Source organism: Emys orbicularis, chromosome 12 (assembly GCF_028017835.1).
Source record: "Emys orbicularis isolate rEmyOrb1 chromosome 12, rEmyOrb1.hap1, whole genome shotgun sequence".
Classification (NCBI taxonomy): Eukaryota; Metazoa; Chordata; order Testudines; family Emydidae; genus Emys; species Emys orbicularis.
Genome location: NC_088694.1, coordinates 25,455,911 through 25,478,367, shown reverse-complemented (window position 1 = coordinate 25,478,367; position 22,457 = coordinate 25,455,911). Strand labels below are relative to the sequence as shown.

The 22,457-nt window shown below is 53.7% G+C and overlaps 1 protein-coding gene across 1 annotated transcript in view; it reads right to left on the bottom strand.

Moving 5' to 3' along the window:
- The window catches only part of EPB41L1 (erythrocyte membrane protein band 4.1 like 1), a 59,038-nt gene that overhangs the window by 11,423 nt on the left and 25,158 nt on the right, over nt 1–22,457 (bottom strand). The window contains exons 10-15 of the mRNA XM_065414538.1: nt 22,013–22,188; nt 19,234–19,388; nt 17,087–17,122; nt 14,724–14,915; nt 12,291–12,389; nt 868–975 (exon numbers count right to left, since the gene is read on the bottom strand). Of these exons, the coding sequence (XP_065270610.1) occupies nt 868–975; nt 12,291–12,389; nt 14,724–14,915; nt 17,087–17,122; nt 19,234–19,388; nt 22,013–22,188 (766 nt within the window). The remainder of the gene's footprint in view (nt 1–867; nt 976–12,290; nt 12,390–14,723; nt 14,916–17,086; nt 17,123–19,233; nt 19,389–22,012; nt 22,189–22,457) is intronic.

The window sequence follows — 22,457 nt, the reverse complement described above, 5'->3', positions numbered from 1 at the left end:
CAAGGAGAAGTGAAGGAGCTTGTCAATTTCACTGAGATCACCCTATAAGAGTTTTACACTCACTGTGTTGGGGCATCACTCTAGGTTTTTATGTGTTCATTTTAATCAGATGTATGGGAGGAATGGTCAGTGTTCACCCATGGAGGCCCCGTGAATGGGACAGGGCAGGGCATCACCCTGCAGGGGATCCTGCTGGAAGCTGAACAGAGCGCTTGTGTGAGAACGAGCCTGGACTCTGTAATGCTTCCCAAAAGCTTGCTGAACAACCGGAGCGGACCCAGTCAAGTTTAAACAGCTGCGTTTTTAATCAGTGTAATTGACAACGGGATCAGAGCAAAGAGATAGCCTTCCTCTGCTGACTCCTCTCGAACGACGTACATACCTCTCAACTGTCCCAGCACAGGGTAAATTTCACCCCACCTTGCTTGCCACCTGGTTACTGCTCAGGAATCAGAAATCGGGAATTATTCATTATTTTTGTTTTAAGATTTGCTTTTTGCTCAAGGAACGGTTTCACTCCTCTATAAAGGCTGAACCAAAGCCCACTGATGTCAATGGAAAGCCTTCCAGTGACCTCGACGTGCTCAGGATCAGGCCGTCACAAAGTCAGAGATATCCCCCACTTTGGTCGGACCGTTCCAACTCGGCTGCCTTTTGTCCAGATGACTGGTGGGTTGAGAGGTATGAGACATAGGGGTCTCCAACAAACTCGAGAGGAGCATATACATATACACACACACACACGTATATATATATATATATAGCAGCTCTGCAATAGGGGAAGGAGTCAAAAGCATACAGTCCTCAGCTGGTTAAGGTGAGCTTTCATACTACAGTAAGAAGCAGTTAGTAAAACAGCACTGAGACCTGGGAGACCACTGGAATAGCAGTCCTTAAACCCTCTTCTTTCGGGGCGGCTTTTACTGATGGGTCAGATAAATCCTTTTCTTCCCAAATTGGTTCCTGAGATTTGCTCTGGATTAGAGAAACGGGTTAGTCTTTAGCAATGAACTCCAAAAGGAACTGAGCCAGTGCCTTACAAGAGCAGCAGAAAGCTATTTCACCCTCCAGGCACCAGCTTGCCAAAGGGGGTGGGGAGGAGGTGAGAGGGACTCACAAGCCAAGCAAGAGGGGACAACAAATTAAGAAGTGCAAGGAACAAGCTGGAAGCGTGGGAATTTTGCTGCTAGGTGTGCATGTGTGTGTGTGGGAATATAAAAGCTCTCTGATCCGCACCCCCACGCCCCCTTCTTGCTCCTGGGCATGAAGCTCGTGTGCCCAGTTGGCATTCTCCAGGTAGCCAAACCGTCAGGAGTTCACAAAACAAAAGCTGATGGACCGACTGGCCAGCGGGTCTGCATTCAGCTTAGGAGCCAGGCCACATACACATACATAAAGGACAGGGAATGCAAAGCGGCCGTTCTCAGTCAATGGATGTGTGAGGTGCCATTGAACATGATCATAAATAAAAGAGCCACGCAACATGCTTATGAACTTTCCATTGGGACAGTTCATGGGAGGAGTTACCACAGCTTCTGTTAGGGTGATTTCACAGCCGGAATCGGGGGAAGCAAGCCCGGTGCCTTCTCCTCTGTGCTCTGAATCGGTGGAAACACCTTCCTTCAAAGACGGAGGCTGGGAAGACTCTCTTGTGGCTGCCCGTTGCGCAGTGGTTAGGCATCCAACACCAGACACTTCCCCAACATGCCTTGCTCTGTCATCTGAGGCGACCGAGGGTGTGGGAGACATGGCTAGACCCGTGGCCCGTGGTGGCTCTATCTGCACCTCTGTTGGTTTAGATGGTCTCTTGGCTTCACTCTCTCGGGGCCGCTCTTGGGCTGCTCTTTTTCGCTCATCAGAGACTGGGCCGCAAGCGCCACCTTGTTCAAACAGCTTAATTTTAGAAGCCACAGAGGTTTTTTCATACATCTCGCAGTCATGCCCCAGTGAGCCCTGCCAGCCAGTGGTGAGGGAGGGTGAAGCCAGCTCCACAGGTGCCTTCTCAGGCTCCTGAGACGTGACTTCCACCCCACCTGCAATGGACTTCAAAGGCCCAGACTCTGGCTTTTGTTTCCTATTGGGAGGTTTCTCGCCTTCAGCCGTGGCAACAACAGGCCCAGACTCTGGCTTTTGTTTCCTATTGGTAGGTTTCCTGCCTTCAGCCATGGCAACAACAGGCCCAGACTCTGGCTTTTGTTTCCTATTGGGAGGTTTCCTGCCTTCAGCCGTGGCAACAACAGGCCATGACAATTCCTTGTCCCCATGAGGTGATTCTCTTACAGGAGAGCCTGTAGAGACGGCTTCAGTTTCTTCTCCCGGAGGAGGTTTATCCTGCAGTTGCTTGCCCGTGGCAGGGCCTTTGTCCTGGGGCAGCTCATCTGCCTTGAAGCTTATGTCCTGGGGAGGCTCACCCACCTTGAAGCTTATGTCCTGGGGAGGCTCACCCACCTTGGAGCCTGTGTCCTGGGGTGGCTCGCCCACGGTGGGGCCTGTGCTCTGGGGCGGCTCGCCCGCCTTGGGGCCTGTGTCATGGGGCGGCTTGCTCATGGTGGGGCCTGTGTCCCGGGGCGGCTCGCCCTCGGCGGGGCCTGTGTCCCGGGGCGGCTCGCCTGCCTTGAGGCCTGTGTCCCGGGGCGGCTCGCCTGCCTTGAGGCCTGTGTCCCGGGGCGGCTCGCCTGCCTTGAGGCCTGTGTCCCGGGGCGGCTCGCCTGCCTTGGGGCCTGTGTCCTGGGGCGGCTCGCCTGCCTTGGGGCCTGTGTCCTGGGGCGGCTCGCCTGCCTTGGGGCCTGTGTCCTGGGGCGGCTCGCCTGCCTTGGGGCCTGTGTCCTGGGGCGGCTCGCCCTCGGCAGGGCCTGTGTCCTGGGGTGGCTCGCCTGCCTTGGGGCCTGCATCCTGGGATAGCTCACCTGCCTTGGGGCCTGTGTCCTGGGGCGACTCACCCTCAGCGGGGCCTGTGTCCTGGGGCGGCTCGCCCATGGTGGGGCCTGTGTCCTGGGGCGGCTCGCCCACAGTGGGGCCTGTGTCCTGGGGCGGCTCGCCCACGGTGGGGCCTGTGTCCTGGGGTGGCTCGCCCACGGTGGGGCCTGTGTCCTGGGGTGGCTCGCCCACGGTGGGCTGGCTTAGTTTCTCTTCCTCTGGACTTTCTGTTGTGCTGGGAGGATGCTGCCATGGGGGGCTCATGGGGGTTGGTTTAATCTCTATGGCTTCCATCTGAAGAACCATTTTTGACATTTCTTTTTCTCCCAGGTCAGTTGTTTCTCTTCCAGTCCCTGACACGTTGGAAGTTGCTTCCCCTTTCCATATGTCCTGTTTTTCTGACCCTTTCAGGCCTTCTGCCAGGATGGAGCTTTGTGCTGCATTGTACCTCTTGCCCCCCTGTTGAGAGAGCTCAGTCTCTCCACCTTCACTGGGGAGGGGACCAAGCTTTAATTCTGCCATCGGTTCTTGTGGGTCCTTGTCCCTCGATTCCTTTGTTGCAGAGCGTGACTCGGATTCAGTTCCACCTTTCGATTCACTGCCTATTGACCCAGCAGACTCCTCTTCCTCTGGTGCATATGCCCCCTTCTCTGCAGTACAATGTCCTAGGGGGCGTGTCTTTTTGCTAAGCTCTAGAACCTTCTCAGCTTGGTCTGATTCTATAACTGGTTCATCCAGCTCTGACTTTCCTTGGCCACCTGCTGAGGAAGTGGGTTGGAACTTGTCCTTTCCCCTTATAGCTGTTGGGTCAGATGCTGGTTCAAGCTCAGGGCTCTTCCATTTTTCATCTGAAAGGTCTGTTTTGGGCTCCAGGCCCTCTTTTTCAGCAGAACAAGGCTTTTCTTCCTCTTCAAGTCTGAGATGGATTTTACTCTCCTTTTTGTCTCCTTCTGTAGCTCCTAAGTAGAAGATCCTCTCTGCAGCAGAAGACATTGTCTCGTCATCACTAGACTCCACATTAGCTTTAACACCCTCAGAGGTTGGGCTAGGTATTATGGACTCTTCCTTATCTGAAGCTGGTGAGACAGACCCAGGCTCTTGCACGATAGCCTTGCTTTCTTTCTTTGGAGGTTCTGGCCCAGAAGGCTCAGACCTTAGTCTTTCATCTGCTTGGGAATCTTCAGGTTGTTGATTTTGCTCGGCTTGGCCTTCCAAAGAGCCAGCTAGTTGCTCAAGTTCATTAGTTATCACCTCTTCTTTTCCCTCCTTGGACTTCTGCTCTTTGCCATTCTCAGATGGCTGGCTTTCTGCCTCCAAAAGGGGGTCTTCTCTGATTTCGCTCTCAGACACTTCATCCTCCCACACAGACTCAAAATCCTCTGGACTAGCAATCATTTTGTCTCTTGCATGGGTATCCAGTTTCACACTTGCTGGTTCCTCTTGTGCTACTGCTTTTTGGGCTTTCCCTACTGCAATGTCCACTTTTGATAAGCTCACACTTATTTGCTCCTCTGAAGTACCTGCCCGTACGTCTTCTTTCTTGGTTCCAATAGCTTTCTCTAGAGCAAGCTCTTCCAGCCTAGAAGTTTCTCGCTCTACAAATACCCAATGCTCTGAACCCTGTATTGCAATTTGAGCAAGAAGAGTTAGCATCAAACATACTTTACCTAAATAGCTGATCACTGTTTAGTTAAGTAACAGAAGGCTGTATTGACTAAACCATTATTACTCATGCAACAACTGATTCAGATGTGTGTATAAAGGAGCTGGCAAGTAACCAACTGATAGCAGGTATTGAAATCTAGGGGCCTGATCCTGTGTAATTGGTGCTGAAGTCAATGGAAGAGAAGGTGCTTAGCTTTTCACTGAGTTGGACCCCTAGCCCTTTTCGAATGCTCAGGACCAAATTCTACTCTCGGCTACAGCTGATCAATTTTTTTTTTTACAAAATTCGCAATTTCACTGGGGCGGGGGGGGGAAATGGGTCTAACTTATCCGCTAATATATTAGTGAAACTATCACCATGTTTTTCGAACAGTTGTAGAACAGAACTAGTTGAAAGATGCTGAAATTTAGAATTTTTCACTGACATTTTGAATGAAAAACAGGATTAAATTTTCTAGAAATTGTTCATGAAAATTTGGCCCCATTTTTCAAGCAGCTGACCTACGCCCACACACTCTGACTGCAATGAAGCCATGTCATATTGACACAGGGGGTAAGCAAGGAGAGAATCTGACCCATACTCAACTCTATTAGCAATCTACAGCTCAGACTGGTTCCAAAGCCAATCAAAGCTTCATAGAACCTCACAGGAGATTTTCAAAGGAGAATTCTTTATGTATAGTGAGAATGTTTTTAACAATTCTAGAAATCTCTGATTTTGCCACAGCTGTTTGCTAGAAAGCATCACATCTGTTCAAGAGCATTTGTGTCTCTGCTAATTCATCTGTCTATAGAGCCCCTTCTCCTTTGAGATAGAGCCCACCACCCAGTTAGCACAGGTCTGCGACCCCGAGTCAGTTCCCAAATTGGTGGTCCCATGATATCACCACTTCCTAGACATCCTTGACGCCCATGGAGAGTTTGGCATTGGCACACCGAGTCACATGAGCATGGACTGCAGTTAGATCTTCCCCTAATTTCCCAGCTCTCCAGACAAACCTGATCAGAGGCAACAATTTATCTGAGTTTCCAGCAATTCAGAACGGGGCCCATCACAAAATACAATCTAGAAAAACAAGGATTCAGGTCACAACAGCTGTTATAGCCACAAACACTGCAGTAAGGACCAAGAAAAGCAGTACAACAAGCTACAGTATACTGCAAAAAGGCAGCATCCTGCAGCCGGAACGTGGAAAGATATTTGCTATTCAACACCGTGCATCTAGGCTGCAGAGATCTGTTGCTACACAGTGGAGTGGGCTGCCAGATCATTATTAATATCATTAGTATACAGGCACCACGTTTTACACTTTTCATGTCACAGGACAGCTAAAAACTTTACAAGCTGTATACACACAGCATTGCTGGAGTTTAGCCATTGCTGGGGTGGAAGGTGGGAAATCATAGAATCGTAGAACTGGAAGTAGGGTGACCAGATGTCCCAATTTTATAGGGACAGTCCCGATTTTTGGAGCTTTTTCTTACATAGGCACCTATTACCCCCCACCCCCTGTGCAGATTTTTCATACTTGCTGTCTGGTCACCCTAACTGGAAGGGACCTTGAGAGGTCATCTAGTCCAGTGCCCTGCACTCATGGCAGGACTAAATATTATCTAGACCATCCCTGACAGGTGTTTGTCTAACCTGCTCTTAAAAATAACCCACTGGAATGCAACAGCAAGAGGATGGGAATTTTCTTCAACAGGAAAGTCAAGCTAACGGTCTACTCCAGGGGTAGGCAACCTATGGCACGCGTTCCGAAGGCAGCACGCGAGCTGATTTTCAGTGGCACTCACACTGCCCGGGTCCTGGCCACTGGTCCGGGAGCTCTGCATTTTAACTTAATTTTAAATGAAGCTTCTTAAACATTTTAAAAACCTTATTTACTTTACATACAACAATAGTTTAATTATATATTATAGACTTCTAGAAAGAGACCTTCTAAAAACGTTCAAATGTATGACTGGCACGCGAAACCTTAAATCAGAGTGAATAAATGAAGACTCGGCACACCACTTCTGAAAGGTTGCCGACCCCTGGTCTACTCCAACGTCACGGGATTTGTACCATTCGCACAGAGCAGCCAGGACTTCAGGGTGTGTTTATTTAAAGCTCTCACTTGGTATGTAGTCGCTAATGACACTGCTTTGCTGGAGCACATCAGAACAGAGAGTGGATTGAGTTGCAACTGAATCAAAACTGCAGCATCTTCATGCAGCAACAGGTTTGTTATGCTCAGCGTAGTATGCTGCAGGGAGCCCGTGCTGGGATATGGATTGTACTGCAGTAGATTCCCAGCACAGTGTAGCGTGGGGCAGAGAGACGGCATACCCTAGTGTGGCCTGCTGTAGAAGACGGTGTCTCCTGAAGCGGACCATGCTGATTTTCTGCAGCGCAAAACAGCAGATTTCAGCACCAAAGGATTTGCAGTTGGCTACACTGCTCCTCTTCCAATAGAGAAAAGAGTGAGTTGGAAAGAGACCTGAGCTAAAATGAGCAGGAACTTCTGTATCCACCAAGGGCCTGGGTACCGGCGGGCATGGATGGGGGCGGGGGAGTTAGCACTGTGTGTTCGTGTTGAACTGTGTACAGCTGAGTCACGTTGTGTCATTCAGAGCAGAAGGTGGAAACCTAAGTCCCAAATACTAACTGCAGAGAGAGTGAAAGAGAGAGTGGAAGAAAGAGAGAAGAAAACTGGCAAAGGGGAGAGAAAAAAAAAGGCAGGAGAAAGGAAGAAAATGCTATAGAATGAAAAAGCTGCCATGGGGTGGGGCGTGGGGGAGGAGAGATAAGAGAGGACTGTTAAAATCAGGGATAATTGAAATGACCAGTGAAAACCCTCAATCCAATGTCCCAGCCCTCTCCCCCAACCTATAAATATAAATGGCAGCACCCCCCCCCCAAAAAAGGCCATGGGGATTTGGGCAGACAGAGTGAGCTCATTTCTCCCCCTTCATTTGCAACAGTTGGGGCAGTTACACCCCTAGTGAGCTGCCCCCGGAAGTGGGAAATGGTTTGTGCACTAGCACTCTCCCTCGGGTGTTCTGTCAGAGGAGGCCAGCTTTAAACAGTGGCCGGCCCTCACTAGGAGAACTGCCTACCTGGAGGATGCCCTGACTCAGCGTGTCTCCTGGGCACACCCTCCTGTGCCCTGGCTGGTGTTGGGACTTTCAGGAAGCTCCTCCTGCTGGCAGTCCAAGGCAGAGAAGTCAGGCTCGATTGGACCACGTAGCAGGAGGCAGCTGGGGCCAGACGTGGACTAGCTAGAAGGTCACTCAACTGGCTCATTAGGAGAGAAGCGCATGATGTTAGAGGAGACACCAGCAGCCAGGGGAGAGAGAACTGGAGCTGGCAAGTCCAAAGTGGCTTTAACAACGGATCTTCTTTCAGTGGCAGGTGCTGACACTCTTGGCATGAGTGGTGGAAGGATTTTGCAGCTGTGCTTTGGTCACCATGAATTTCTCAATGAAGACAGATCTGGCCAGAAAGGAGGTAAAACAACAACCCCAGGGGAGAGCCCTGGGTCCCATGAGCCAACCTGTGTGAAGACGATCAATGACTCCTCTCTGGCTACACATAAGGTTGTCAGATACCTCTGTGCCCCCCTTGTGTGGTGACTGAGAGGGTGGCATGAGAAGTGGAGGGATCTGGTCAGACCAGGTTGCACGACCTCACCAAATCAGTGCACAAAAGGACCCGCTTGTTCTTTTCCCCTCAGTCCTCTCGAGCGTGTCTGCCATCTGCCTAGGCCCAACTGGACTGAGAGAAAAAAACTAGGTTGACCGGAGCTCTGGAAAACTGAGGGGAGAACAAGTCGCTCGTTCTCATTCCTGAGGCAACCTGCGGTGTTGCTCTGCTGGCCCACTGGCATCCCCATTTAGCTGGAGATGGAGCCTTGCCAGTCAGACCACGTTTAGTTGCCTGGCTGTTGCCTCAGACCCCAGCACCACAGAGGAAGTGGCATCTGGGCCCCGAAGTGTTCCTTACAAACAGCATGAACCCCAAGAATCACATCCTGTAAAAGGGGACTGGGGATGGGGGGGGGGAATTGTGGGAGGAAGAGAATCTAGTTTCAACTGGCCTTAAAAACGAAGGCTCCAAATGATTTCCCCGCATACAAGGTGGACTTGGACATTTGACTCCATGGAGGGAAGGAGAGGGGGGCAGTATGCAGCGCCATGCGGGGGCAAGCGGGGGCCTCCATCCATTTCTTAAACACACTCCAAACTAAAGAACTCAGTGTTATCCATTAAGAGCCCGGGTTGCACAAGGACAAAGCTACAGCAGCCATACATCAAACCCTCAACTCACAGCCATAAACACTTGGAATTAAACAGAAAACAAAACCTGAAATCAATCCAGCTCTGCGCTGGAGTGTTTTGAATCACCAAATGCCTCCAACAAGCAGAGGGAAAGATGCCAGTGCTAAATGCACTCCGTGCTTTTATGGGCCCCCCCCAGTGGTGTTGGGTTTTTTATTTTTTTCAAAATAAACTCTATGACGGAGGCTTTTTGTCCAAGCTCCATTTCCATCCTAGGAGTGCACAAAGCTAGCAAGAGCGGACACATTTAATAAAAAATCATCCCACAACATCGGGATGCAGAGGGACCCACCACAGATGGGGGGAAGCTGCTGTGCAGCCTGTATCATACCGAGCCTACCAGCCTCTCCTGGGGTGATCAGACCATTTCACTGCAAACCTGCTTGAACGATAACGATTCTGGGCCTGATTCCCCGTGGTGCGACGCCACTGTTATGCTGGTAACGCCGCTGAAATCAAAGGTGCCAAACTGGAGTAAGGCAGTGGCGGATCAGGTCCTTTTGCTAATAAAAACCACTGGCCCGCTGCGTTCCAACAGCTATCTATTAGCTAGCTATTGTTCGAACAGCCACCAAATCCAGACGTGAGGCCCACGTTTTCAAAGGACTGTGCTTGCCTCTTTGCCAGTGCATCCTTTTGGCAGATGCAAGCCCTTGCACTTGCACGGATGGAGCTACCTGCTTTGCACCAATTCAGCATGTACAGTTAGCAGGGTCTTTGGAAGGTATTGCCCCTGTCGTTTACTGGACAGCTATTGCCAGGATTTTAAGGAGCTGTTTCCAGTGAGCAGTTGTGATGAGTCCTATACACAGACCTCTGCCTTGGTGTGCTGTTCTGAGTGAGAAGGGATGGGGGAAACTCTTGGCTTAAATGCTTTTGCTGGATACAGACACAATTATGTACACGTTTGGGGAGCAGGGTGGGGGAAAATCCAGAGCATTGTTCGGATAATCAGATGCAGAACTAACTGGAGTGAGGCATCCGACTGTCCTATCAAAGAGCCCCCAGGGCTCCTGACAGCACCAGAAACTCAGCTCCTTTCCTCTCCAAAACAGGGCTGTTTAATTGCAGCATCTTCCATCCTGCCCTTCTGGGCACCTCTGCAACTGCACTTTGTTACATCAGACTCTGCTTTAGGCTCTGTCCTCACTATGGCTCGAACTGCGCTAGAAACAATCCAATTTAGAAAGAGCTGGCAAGCATTGGGCTCCCAACATATTCTTCCAACACAGTTGTTCACAGAGGATAGGACGTTTTACCAGCCGTGCTGCCCATGAGGGGGCTAACCTAGGGTGCACTTTCTCAGCAGGGCGATTGGTAACCACGCTGGGGGTGGATGCAAAGCAGGCTGCAACTGTGCTAGGTTGTAGTAGGGTTTGGAAACAATCCCCAAAGCAGTTACAAGCTACCAGGTCCGCCAGGAGTTAACTGAGTTGAGGGATAGCGTCCCAAGGCTCACCATCGCACAGCCATATCTTAACAGGGTGCAAAGGCCCCATACGCCCCTCTCCCTCTCCTGGCTCCAAACTCTGACAGCCTCACATCTTCCCCCCTCATTGAGGTAGGTTAATCAGAACATGTCTCTCAGGTCCCCTTGGGATCTGTCTAGGTGGCAGAAATCACCACGTTCAAGCACGGATCTGCCCCGACCAAGCTAGAATCTGATTCACTCTCCCCTGTGTGGACAGAGCAAACTCACATTAGGGGAACCATGTTGTAGCCTAGTTTTCTTCCGCCTAGTGGAAAGTTCCACGGTAATATTCCCCTCACGCACACCCCACCTCACCATACCAAGAAATCGATACCACATGAGAAACATAAAGAGCAATGACACCGACAGACTCATTTCCCTCCCAGAAGGGCAAACACCTGAGAGTGAGGGCATACTGGATACCACAGGGGCGGTCACTCCACTGCGTGTGTGTGTGGGGGGGTGGGGGCTCTTTTATGAGGGTTTAGTATGGGTATAAACCAAATTTTCAGAAGCATCCATTGATTTGGGGGTGCCTGACTTGAAAGGCCAATGGCTTGATTGTGCGCCGGGCTGAGAGGCAGCAGCTCCATTTAAGGTGAAGAGGCAGGAGCTCTGCTCCTCTGGAATTCAGGCCCCAACATGGGGTAGTAGCAGTGCTCTACCTCGCAGGGGTGTTGTGAGGGTAACTACGTTAAAGATGGTGAGGTGCTCACGCACTGTGCTGATGGGGGCCATCTAACTACCTAAGACAGACAGTAATTGCTCCGAGTTGTACTCTGTTCTATACCACGCCCATCACCATGGTATCTGAGCTCCTAAAATGTGAGGCACTCCAAATTAATGGACTCTTGGAGAATGATGGGCATGGCCCCATATGTTCCTATAGCGCCCTTCATCCAGAAGGGTCCCGCTGTGCTTCACAAATGGTGGGCCAAACCCTAGGGTCCTTGCTCAGATTTTACTCAGGCAAACCCCCTTTTCTGGAACGGAAGCTTTGCCTGAGTGAGGACTGCGAAAAAACAGAGTCTGCAGGTGTCAGCCCAATATACATCACTTCCCTCATCACCCAACTGGACCCATCTCCAGGGAGCAGGGCAGCATCTGGTTAAAAGCACATAGCAACAACACTACCCAACCATTTAGGATAGGAGGTGAAGAAAGTCACCACAACCAAATGCAGGGGAGCTTTAAGTGGGTAGAATGTCCCATAATTACCCAAAATGGACTTTGGCCAGCACACCAGGGTTAGCACCTCCTCTATTGAGAAAAACACTCAGGGATCATCAGGGAATAGCGGTCTGCACCTCAGATTTACATCTCTGAGGAGACAGAGCAGCTCCAGCACAGCACCTAGCTCTATTCTGGGTCACTGACTTAAAGAGAACCATCTCCTGACTGAATTACAAGCACTACCTCCTGCTGCACCTTGGTTTTCCTTGGAGGGCTCGGCTCCCACCCAAGAACTGACTAGACCCAACCCTGCTTAGATTACCAGCTTCAACACCATAGCTCTAGGTGGTATGATGGAAGAAGTGCTCAGCCTCGATGCTTGGTTTCTCTCACCAACACTGCAGCCAAGCCAGTATTCTCTAAGACAACGTAAAGAGGCTGCCAGGTCAGTATTGATTACTAACCCTGCTCCAGAGATCAGTGCAGGACTTGTCTATGCCTCCACACACACCCCCTTATCACTGGGTTACGATGGGAGAACCAGCTCAGAATATGCCTCATTAGCAGCTGACTGGCTGCCCACGCGTGGCTGGTGCATTGGCAGGAAATCTTCCCAGGGGCCCTGAGGTGGATTACACAAGGGGCTACAAACAGAGACAGCCTGGCAATGGCTGTCCAGTAAACAAACAGAGACAAAGAGGGGGTGGGGGAAAGAGAGAGAAATGGAAAGGCTGATGATAACCTCAGGAGAAGAGGCAAGGCTTTTCTGGGTGAAAGACTCCATGGATAAGGCAGCTCCGTGCTCAGCTGAAAACTCCTCTAGGGAATCCTCTTCAATCCTCTGTTTCAGCAAGGGAAGCCCGAGCACCCACAGCCGGAGGAGGGGGGGGGGGGGAAGAGAGAGAAAGAGAGAGAGAGAGAACGAGAACGAATGAATAAATGAACGAATAAATGAATGAATGAGGGTCATGAATATTCCAGCTCCCCAGCTGGGGCTTCATGCTTTATCCATTTGTTTAAAAATCTCATCCCCGCCCACCGCCAGTGACTGCAGACCAGTGGCCCACTGCCAGTGACTGCAGACCTGCTGAGCTGTGCACTCCTTTCTGCTGACCTCAGCTCCCCCGCGGCCTGCTCACCAGCATGAGCCCGGGCACAGAGCGATCTAGCCCAGCAACCACCAGGCAGTGTCAAGGCTGAGCGCCAGAGGGGCTGATCTGCAGGTAGTTACTCCCCCAGCAGTCACAAGCACCCCCACCCAGAACCCTCTCCCCGACAGGTACAATGGACCAGGGTGCCTGCCCCTCTGAAGGCCAGAAGCCTGAGGCTAGGCAGCCCTCCTCACTCCTCCGATCCAGCTGAGAAGGGGATGGGGTTTCCCTTAAAGAGCTGCAGGAAACTGCTGGGAGAAGGGGGCTGTAGGAGAAGCCAGGCTTCTGCGGTACCCCCCAAGGAAGGGATATACCAGGTAGAAGCTGTGGGTAGAAGGCCCCACTTGGAAGTTTTGCTTTCTGTTAGTGGTGATTTGGAGGCAAGGGCTAACGACTGGGTATGGCTGATAGTTCCCCAGGCTATTGCCCCCATCTTCTCAGCCACCCTCATTGCTGAGCCACCCCTACTAGGTACCAAAACCTGCCCCCACACACCCCAGTGCCAGCATCAGCCGGAGATCAGCACTCGGTTCGAGGAGCCCACGTCAGAGGGATCTCAGGCCATAAAACCTCCTTAGCCTGGGTTAAACGCCTGTGTCCCTTACCCCACTGCTGCTCTACAGCCTCAATCAGCTGAGAGACAGCAATGGGCCTGCCTCACGGTCCTGGCAACTGCAGTATGAGGCTTGCCCAGGCTACTTGCTCAGAGAACCCTTCCCCGTCTCCAGGTCAAAGGGCTGGGGACCACCCGCACCATTATGGCTACGAGCAGTACTGATACAGCTCCACAGGTGTGCACGGCACTGTACAGACAAAGCACAAATCTGGCAGCCAATCCAAGATAAAGCTGGCCCTGCAGCTGGGGCAGGGAGGGGGGACAGAGAGAGGACCTTGTCATTTAGATGCTGCTCAGGTCTTCTGTCCTCAGCCAGGAATTGAGGGAGTCAATGCTCGAAGCTAACGGCAGGTGGCGCCCTTTACCAGCAAAGCCCAGACGCCTGCTGCAGCTTTTCACCCGTGTCTTAATTGAAACAGCCAGTCTCCCGCTCTCAAACCACCTCAAGCTGCTTCTCCACAGGTCAATGTCCAAGCCATTGCCTAGCAGAGCACAGTGCTCGCTGATTTCACCTGCCCTTCCTCATTTCTGGGTCACAGCCCCAGTGGGGGTTAGCTCAACATGCCGCGGTATCTGCTGCCCCGTTCCCCTTACGCCGCAAAGGGCTGCGCACAAGATCCCAGCACTACAGAGCCATCAGCCGAGCTACCCTGCAGACAGAACGGAGCATCAGCTGGCAAGCACAGTGCCTGTGAGGCCTACCACACCCTTCTCCCAGCACTTTTGGAGCAGTGAGGGCTGGAAACCCTCAACATCAGCCAGAAGCAGCCAGCCTCTCCCCCGCCTACCCCAGCGAGCCCAGAGCCCAGTGGACCCGCTTCTCAGCTCCACGTCACGCATGGAGGACATATGCAGAATCTAGCACAGAGGTGCGCGCTGGCACCAGAGACAGCTCAGCCGGCATTATGCGCTCACTTCCCTCCATACTGCAAGCACGGGGAGATCGGCCATGGAGAGTCCTCAGGCCTGACTCCTCCGTAGGCATCCCCGAAGCAAGCAGAGAAGCCATCACGATAGGAAGGAAGAGGCAAGACACCCAATGGGGGTTCCAGATAGGAGCACTGGCTCCATCCACGGGGTGGGCTACACAACCTGCTCCCCTGGCTGGAGCAATGGAGCCATGTTGGCCAATCCCTGCATGAGATGGAGGTTGGGCTTAGTCCTCACTCAGATGCCTGGGTGTGGCACTTCCTGTGGTGTCAGGGGGTAAGCAATGCCAAAGGCTAGGGAAGAGGTCAAATCCGGAGGCCAACCCCGGGCTGCTGCCATATGCACACCCTTTACTCAGGTTCCACTCAACTCTTTCCTGGGTAGCGCAGAGCACAGGGCACCAACTATACTCGCCTCCCACCAAACCACAGACACAAATCAACAGAAAACCCCCTTCACAAGACAGGACAGAACGAACCTCACTGGCCTTCTCCGGGGTCCCCTTTGGTGTCTCATCCTCATTCTTGGGTGAGGAAGAGGCTGGTGATGAAGGCAGCCTCCTGTCCCGGTCCCTGTGAACCAGCTTGCTGTTGGGCTCCTTCAGTGTCCTCTTCAGCTCATTGATGCTGGCCTGGTGCTTTAGCAAAACGTCTTCTGGTTTGTCTAAAAACTTTGGGAGGGAGACGGGAAGGTAACTAGCGAGGCAGAGATCGGATCGCTGCGGGGAAGGGAGGGCCTGCTTCATGGTGAGCCTGAATTTGGGATCTCAAGAGCCAAATGTGCTGGGAATCACCCTGCAGACTAGGACAGCTCCAGGGAACAGCTGAAAGTGACCAGCAGAACTTACACGTACTTCCTGGTACTTATCAATGTGCCCCTTTCCCATCCTAAAGCCCAGCTCCCTGGGATCCAAATGTCAGGCCAGGGTGAGGCCGATCCTAGCCGATTCTCAGTAATAGTAGAACGGTGGGACTCAAAGGGGAGTCACCTCCATTCCAGTCATCTCTAGTCTCTACTAGGTTCCACTGGCCTCTGTTAATTTCTGCTGGAGGGTCATCATGCCCCAACACCCCTGAAGCCAGTAGGCCAGATCTGTTCCAATCGATTGTACAGAGTTGCCAGCTGGAACCAGTTGAAAATGTTCTACTGGACTTTCCATAAGGCTTCCCTGGAACTGGATTCTGGCGATTGGTCCAAACTTGGATATGGGCCTCCCCCGAGTGCTACGGTGTCTAGAGGTTTGGGTTTGGCCCATTATAAAGATAACAATTCAGGGATGTTCAGGTCCATGCAGTGATTCAGGCCCTATCTCTATAGCAGAGCCAATCCTTTCCATAACATGTGAGGATTGTGAGACCCCCTATTTCTGCACTAAGGATGGGCGAACCCATTCAAAAAGAAGAGCCAACCCCAATTTTTGCCCCGAATCAAACCTGTTTGGAGGTTCAAAAAGGTTCAGATAAACTTCTTCCCTGCCCTTATTTTGAGTTCCTGTAGCGGCCTGTCCATTTCTGGGTCCTGTGCAGGACTGCAGGAGCCAAGAGGCCTGAGAAAGGCCCTTCTCATGAGAAGTCCAGCTAACTTTGCAGACCCAAGAGGCTCAGAGAAGTTTAGGATAAGAATCCAAAATGTTATCTGCATCCTAGAACCAGCTGTTCTGAGGTTCGCCGATCACTAGCACAAGGTGTTACTGGGGTGCACATGACAAGTGATGGAGAATGGCACATGCAGAAAGGAATGAGGGATGAGACACACTATGGAGGGAACAGGACCGGGCACCTACAGGAGCTGGGAATATAAATCAACCAGCTGGGGCTGAACAGCAGATCGCTCACCGAAGGGGCTTGCCCTTGTGCTGGATGCAATGGCAGGGATTTTAGCTAGAGCATCTCTTTGGGAAAGACTCCCCGTCTTGATTTAAAGGCCACCAAATCCCCATGTAAATTGTGCCAAGGGTTAATTACCCTCACAGACCTCTAGCGAAGACTAGGCAATAGCAGCCTGGTTCTGAGCTGACAATGAACCATGCAATAACCCTCCCTAGCAAGACCCATCTTCCAAGAGCATTATGCACTAGCCCTCATGCTCCCTATTAACCGACAGGTGAAACAGACAGAGGAAGATCTTAAGTGACTTCCCCAAGGCCAGTGCTGGAGCTGGTCCTGGAACTCAGCAGGCCAGGCCACCTGGCCAAAGCTCTCGCTAGGAGAGGAACCCTAGGAACGGTTCAGTGGGCACGAGGGTTTGTATCTGAAATAACACCTAACTGTGGGGCAGCATCTCTCCATGCCGCCCCACGCCTCGCCAACGGAATTACCGAGCCTAGGTAGGAGCCGCCATGTGGAGTTCTGAGCCAGGCTGGCATGGAGATAACGCTGCGAACTGGAAGACATGGGGCTGGGGGATGTGAGTCTTGTTCTGCTCCGTTAGAGGGAGCCAGAACCCGCAGGAGAGGGTTGGACACAGAAGAGACACGAGGAGAAGACGTAGAGGAGTCAGTAAAGAGCGCAGTAGCCAGGACATCCCAATGGCATGGTGACCCATCTGTAGCGCCATGGGAGGGCTCTTGCTCACACACATGAGACGAGGAGAGCTGCCTTACTTAGTGGGATAGAAGATGCTGCTTGTGCTTCGGGGAAAGCTTCCGTGTGCTTGGCTACTACGTTTATCTGACAGTTCTCCGGAGCGGGAGGCTCCCCAGAGACGCTTGGGTGCATCTTGTATTCCAGTAAATAGGGTGACACATAGTATGTGGGGGAAGGGATGGGGTGCTTGTTGTTTTAAAGAAGATGGACAATACAATGCACCAATGGGCAGTAAGATGCTCCAGAGACAGAATACCTCCTGCTTGTGCCTGGGGGTGGTTTCCTGCTCCGGCTGGCAGCAAAGAGAGGGTGAAAGGAACCGGCACAGTCAGTCAAGGTAAGTTATCACATACATCACAGTTCAGTTTACCACAGGACCCTGGGCAATGCCAGGGGCAAAATCAGCAACATGAGCTTCCCCACAGCAGTGCCCTAGCACTTCCAGTCGGGACTCCTGCAGTATGAGCTTCCCCACCGCAGTGCCCTAGCACTTCCACTCGGGACTCCTGCAGTGTGAGCTTCCCCACAGCGGTGCCCTAGCAGTGCCAGCCGGGACTCCTGCAGTGTGAGCTTCCCCACAGCAGTGCCCTAGCAGTGCCAGATGGGACTCCTGCAATGTGAGCTTCCCCACAGCAGTGCCCTAGCAGTGCCAGCCGGAACTCCTGCAGTGTGAGCTTCCCCACAGCGGTGCCCTAGCAGTGCCAGTCGGGACTCCTGCAGTGTGAACTTCTCCACAGTGGTGCCCTAGCAGTGCCAGCCAGGACTCCTGCAGTGTGAGCTTCTCCACAGCGGTGCCCTAGCACTTCCAGCCAGGACTCCTGCAGTGTGAGCTTCCCCGCAGCGGTGCCCTAGCAGTGCCAGACAGGACTCCTGCAGTGTGAGCTTCTCCACAGCGGTGCCCTAGCACTTCCAGCCAGGACTCCTGCAGTGTGAGCTTCCCCACAGCGGTGCCCTAGCAGTGCCAGACAGGACCCCTGCAGCGTGAGCTTCCCCAAAGCAGTGCCCTTCTGATGCCACTAGATTTCTAGTCACAAACTGATGTGAAACTTCAGAAAACCCACCTCCCCGTTCGGGACGCCGAGGGCCTGGCCCCTGAGAAGTGGAGATAGAAAGGAGAGGCCACAGGCCTGGATGCCTCCCCTAAGACTCAACTGGCATCACTAGGATAGCGTATTCCAGTGTGTGTGTGTCTGTGACAGCAGGTGTATTTGTAGGTGAGTATCTGGTGTCAATGGCCATCTGTGGGGATGTCTGTGTGTGCAGTGGGAGTGTCTTTGAGTGCAGTGCGAGTGTCTTTGAGTGTCTGCGCGTGCAGGGGGAGTGTCTGCATGTGCCTGTGTGTGCAGTGCAAGTGCCGGCATGTGCAGTGAGCATGCCTGGGTATGCAATGTGAGTGTCTGCGTGTGTGGTGAGAGTGCCTGCGTGTGCAGTGAGAGTATTTGCGTGTGCCGGCATGTGCGGTGAGCGTGCCGGCGTGTGCGGTGAGCGTGCCGGCGTGTGCGGTGAGCGTGCCGGCGTGTGCCGGCATCTGCAGTGTGTGTGCCTGCGTGTGCAGTGTGTGTGCCTGCGTGTGCCCGCGTATGCAGCATGAGTGCCTGTGTGTCCAGTGCGAGTGTCTGTGTGGGGAGGGGAGGAGGACTGGGAGAGCGGACAGTGCCCTGTTCCTTGGTCAGGGCTACATGCCGCTCCCGCATGGGCCAGGCGGGGAGCTCAGAGTGTAGCTGCCGTTCCCTGACCCAGACAGTCCTCTGCTCAGACAGTGGCTAACTCCGAAATGCTCTGCCTCTCCCCAAAGGCAGCTGCAAGGTGCGCCGCGCTCTCCAGCTACATCCCAATAGGAGCTGCTCCCTGGCCCAGCTTGAGCAGTGCAGCCATGAGGCCAGCAGAACTGCTATGGAGATACCTAGGGATGGGTCTCCTTCCCTGCTGCCACCAAGGAGTCAAGCAGTGCCGGCCCTGGCAGATTCCCTGTGAGACCCCCTGGGAATCCCGCTGGGAAAGCCCTCCCTGGCCAGCTGTATGGGAGACATCTCATGGGTGAGCCCAAGGTGGATTAACAAAGGCATGAGGCTCCCCGTGCCACTGGGCAAGGAAAGGAGGAGAGTCTCCCTCTCTGACAAAGACGGGCAAGCTCGTACCTTGGAGTGCAGAGGATCGGGAGCAGGTATCTCAGGCCAGTGCCAGCACCAGAGCCTTGCAGGGAGGTCTTGGCATCTCCCAGCAGGGAAGGGCACCGCTGTGTGGCAGACACAGATTGTGGGAGGCAGCTCCTCCCCTCTAGCATCCTGGGCTCCTTCTCTCTCCAGGTGCAGGCTGGGGGTTGCCCTGGCCAATCCATATAGAGGGCACCTCTCCAAGCCAGCTCCCGACACCCTCATGGTCTCCGCCCAGCGGGCCCTGTACCTTCAGCTCCTTGATTTTCGTCGGGGTCGTCACTTCCTCAACCTCATCCTCTGCCTCGGAGCGTCGCCACCCGCCGTACTCGCTGTCCTCGTCCCGCCTCTCGGATTCCACCCCTCCGTCGTGGTTCTCGCTGACGGAGACCGGGCGCGAGAACTCTACAGGGTGCAGAGGGGAATGCACCGATCCCAGGGGTTAGAGGTGGAAGAGGACGAGACGGGCCCAGCAAGCCCCACCCCTCCCCCAGTCACAGCCAGCGCAGGCCTGGTCCTTACAGATATTCTCCTAGGGTTACGACCAGTCTCGCCTTAAACGTCCCAGGCAAGGCTTCCACCCTTCCCTTGGGAGACAAATTCCACAGCCCTCCATGGCAGGGATACTGCCCTGATGTCCAGCCTACATTTCCCCTCCCATTCCTCTCCCTCCTTGAGGTATAGACTCTTCACTGGTGCCCATTCTCACACCTCTCCGCAGGCCTTGCCTAGACCGTAATGGGGCTAGCTTAACCCATCAAGTGAGGTCTGCAAGCGAGGGGAGCGCGCTCAGCTGAAAAAAGCACCTTTCCCCCTAGTCGAGGCAAGGCTGTAGGGCCCGCTTTTGAAAGCTATTTTGGCACTGCTCCGCTCGATGCCGCCACGTCTAGCTGACTTCGCCTAGGTCTCACTGAAAGTCAGCCAAACTGAGGCACCTGAATGAGTTAGGCGTAGCAACACCGAGCAGAGCAATGCCTAAATACTATTAAAAATCTGAGCCCGAGCGGAGTCAGGCAAATTGGATGTGGGTCTGCTACACTTGCACCTCATGTCGTCACTTACACCCCTGTGAAATGAGTACAAAGTGGGTGCTCCCAAATCAGAGCAGGAGGGTTTTACATCCACGCTGCACTGGAGTAACTGACCAAGGGGCAGGGCAGAGGTGAATCCGGCCCATTTATCTCATTTATTCTTCCCTCTGAGTCCAGTCCCTCCAGCTCCCCGATCATCCTGCTTGTTCTTCCCTGATCTCTTTCCAGTGAGTCAGTATCTTGCCGGTAGCAGCGTGCCCAGCCTGGATGCAATCACTCAGGTGTGGTCAACCCAGAGCCTGCTCCATGTTGCGATGCCTCTCCACACACTGCCTAAAAGCGCATCAGCTTTTGCAAGCTCAGGTCTGTGCCTATCATCCCTGGAAGAAGCGATGTCCACTGGAAACAGCTCCGTGGATAAATCCCTGGTCAGCAGGTTCCCCTGCAAAGAGGGCTTTCCCCACTGCTTGTTGGCAGGTCACCTTCTGCAGGCTGGGAGGGGAACCTTTCCAAGACCCACAGGGGCCATTCCCCAAGCATGCAATACCCCCCGCCAGCTGAACACTGGGAGGGGTGCTCAGGAATCAGACTAGTCTAAGGGCACGTCTTCACTACCCGCCGGATCGGCGGGTAGCAATCGGTCTATCAGGGATCGACTTATCGCGTCTAGTGAAGACGCGATAAAATCGATCCCTGATGGCTCTGCCGTCGACTCCGGAAATCCACCGTGGCAAGAGGCGGCAGCGGAGTCGACGGCGGCGCGGCAGCGGTCGACTTGCCGCCGTCCTCACAGCCAGGTAAGTCGACCTAAAATACGCCACTTCAGCTACGCTATTCACGTAGCTGAAGTTGCGTATCTTAGGTCGACCCCCCGCTGTACTGTAGACCTAGCCTGAGAAGGAAAAGGCCTTTTTCAGACCTTGAGTCCATTCTCCAGCCATGAGCTTTAGCTAAGGAATTCCTGGTGCCCTCTGTTGACAGGTACTAAACAGCCTCTGGGACTTGCCTGGCTGGGGACATGGGCTGGAATAATAGGGGGGAGGGGGTTGGCGTGCACAGGCAGAGCTGGGGGAGGGGCAGCGGCTCAGAATTGGAGAGAACTGGCAGAGCTGGGGGAGGGAGCGTGGGTCAGGACTGGGAGAACTGGCAGAGCTGGGGGAGGGGCCGTGGGTCAGGACTGGGAAGAACTGGCAGAGCTGAGGGAGGGAGCGTGAGTCAGAACTGGGAAGAACTGGCAGCGCTGGGGGAGGGAGCGTGAGTCAGGACTGGGAAGAACTGGCAGCGCTGGGGGAGGGAGCGTGAGTCAGGACTGGGAAGAACTGGCAGCGCTGGGGGAGGGAGCGTGGGTCAGGACTGGGAGAACTGGCAGAGCTGGGGGAGGGGCCGTGGGTCAGGACTGGGAGAACTGGCAGAGCTGGGGGAGGGGCCGTGGGTCAGGACTGGGAGAACTGGCAGAGCTGGGGGAGGGGCCGTGGGTCAGGACTGGGAGAACTGTCAGAGCTGGGGGAGGGGCCGTGGGTCAGGACTGGGAGAACTGGCAGAGCTGGGGGAGGGAGCGTGGGTCAGGACTGGGAGAACTGGCAGAGCTGGGGGAGGGAGCGTGGGTCAGGACTGGGAGAACTGGCAGAGCTGGGGCAGGGTGTGTGTGTGTGTGCGTTAGGACTGGGAGAACTGGCAGAGCTGGGGGAGGGCGTATGTGTGTCAGGACTGGGAGAACTGGCAGAGCTGGGGGAGGGGCCGTGGGTCAGGACTGGGAGAACTGGCAGCTCGGTGGGGGTTACATTTGCATGCTGTGCCTGGCCAGTACCAATCTCCCAGCTTCCTGAGAGTTAACCCCCTGACGCCCAAGAGTCGAGGACAGCAGCCGTAAGAAGCTGTGAGCTTGCAGTGCCAGAGCCCAGCCGCCCCTCGCCCACACGGCCCCTTAGTGTCTAAGCCTGTCCTCCCGGCTCCCATCAGTGAACCAATCTCCCTCCCCCTCCCCAATTTGGGGCGTACCTCCATCGAGGCTGCGAGACATGGTGTACCGTTTGCTGGAGGAGCGCTCGAAGAAGGGCGCGGGCCGGTCGATCAGGGCACTGGCCTGGCGGGTCTGGGCCTGCGTCCGCCCGCTGTAGCGGAACTTAGAGCCCATCACCAGGAAGCCCTTTGGGGGCGGCTCTGGGGACACCAGCCTGCAGGTGGAGGGGGGAGGAAAGCAGAGTGTCACTGGCAGGCCAGCTCCATTCACACACGGGGCAGGGACCGATCAACATAGAGACTGGCGGTCAGTGGGGGGCACAACCAGGAAAAGGCCAAGAGGCATCGCCAAACATTGTCATTGTGGGGAGGTTGTTCACTCTGAATACTAATGATGGTCATTTCATTGTTCCACTGCAGATCATTTCAGCAGAAACATCCAGCTACCCTGGAGGCATGGATGGAAACTAAGGTTGTGGGTGGA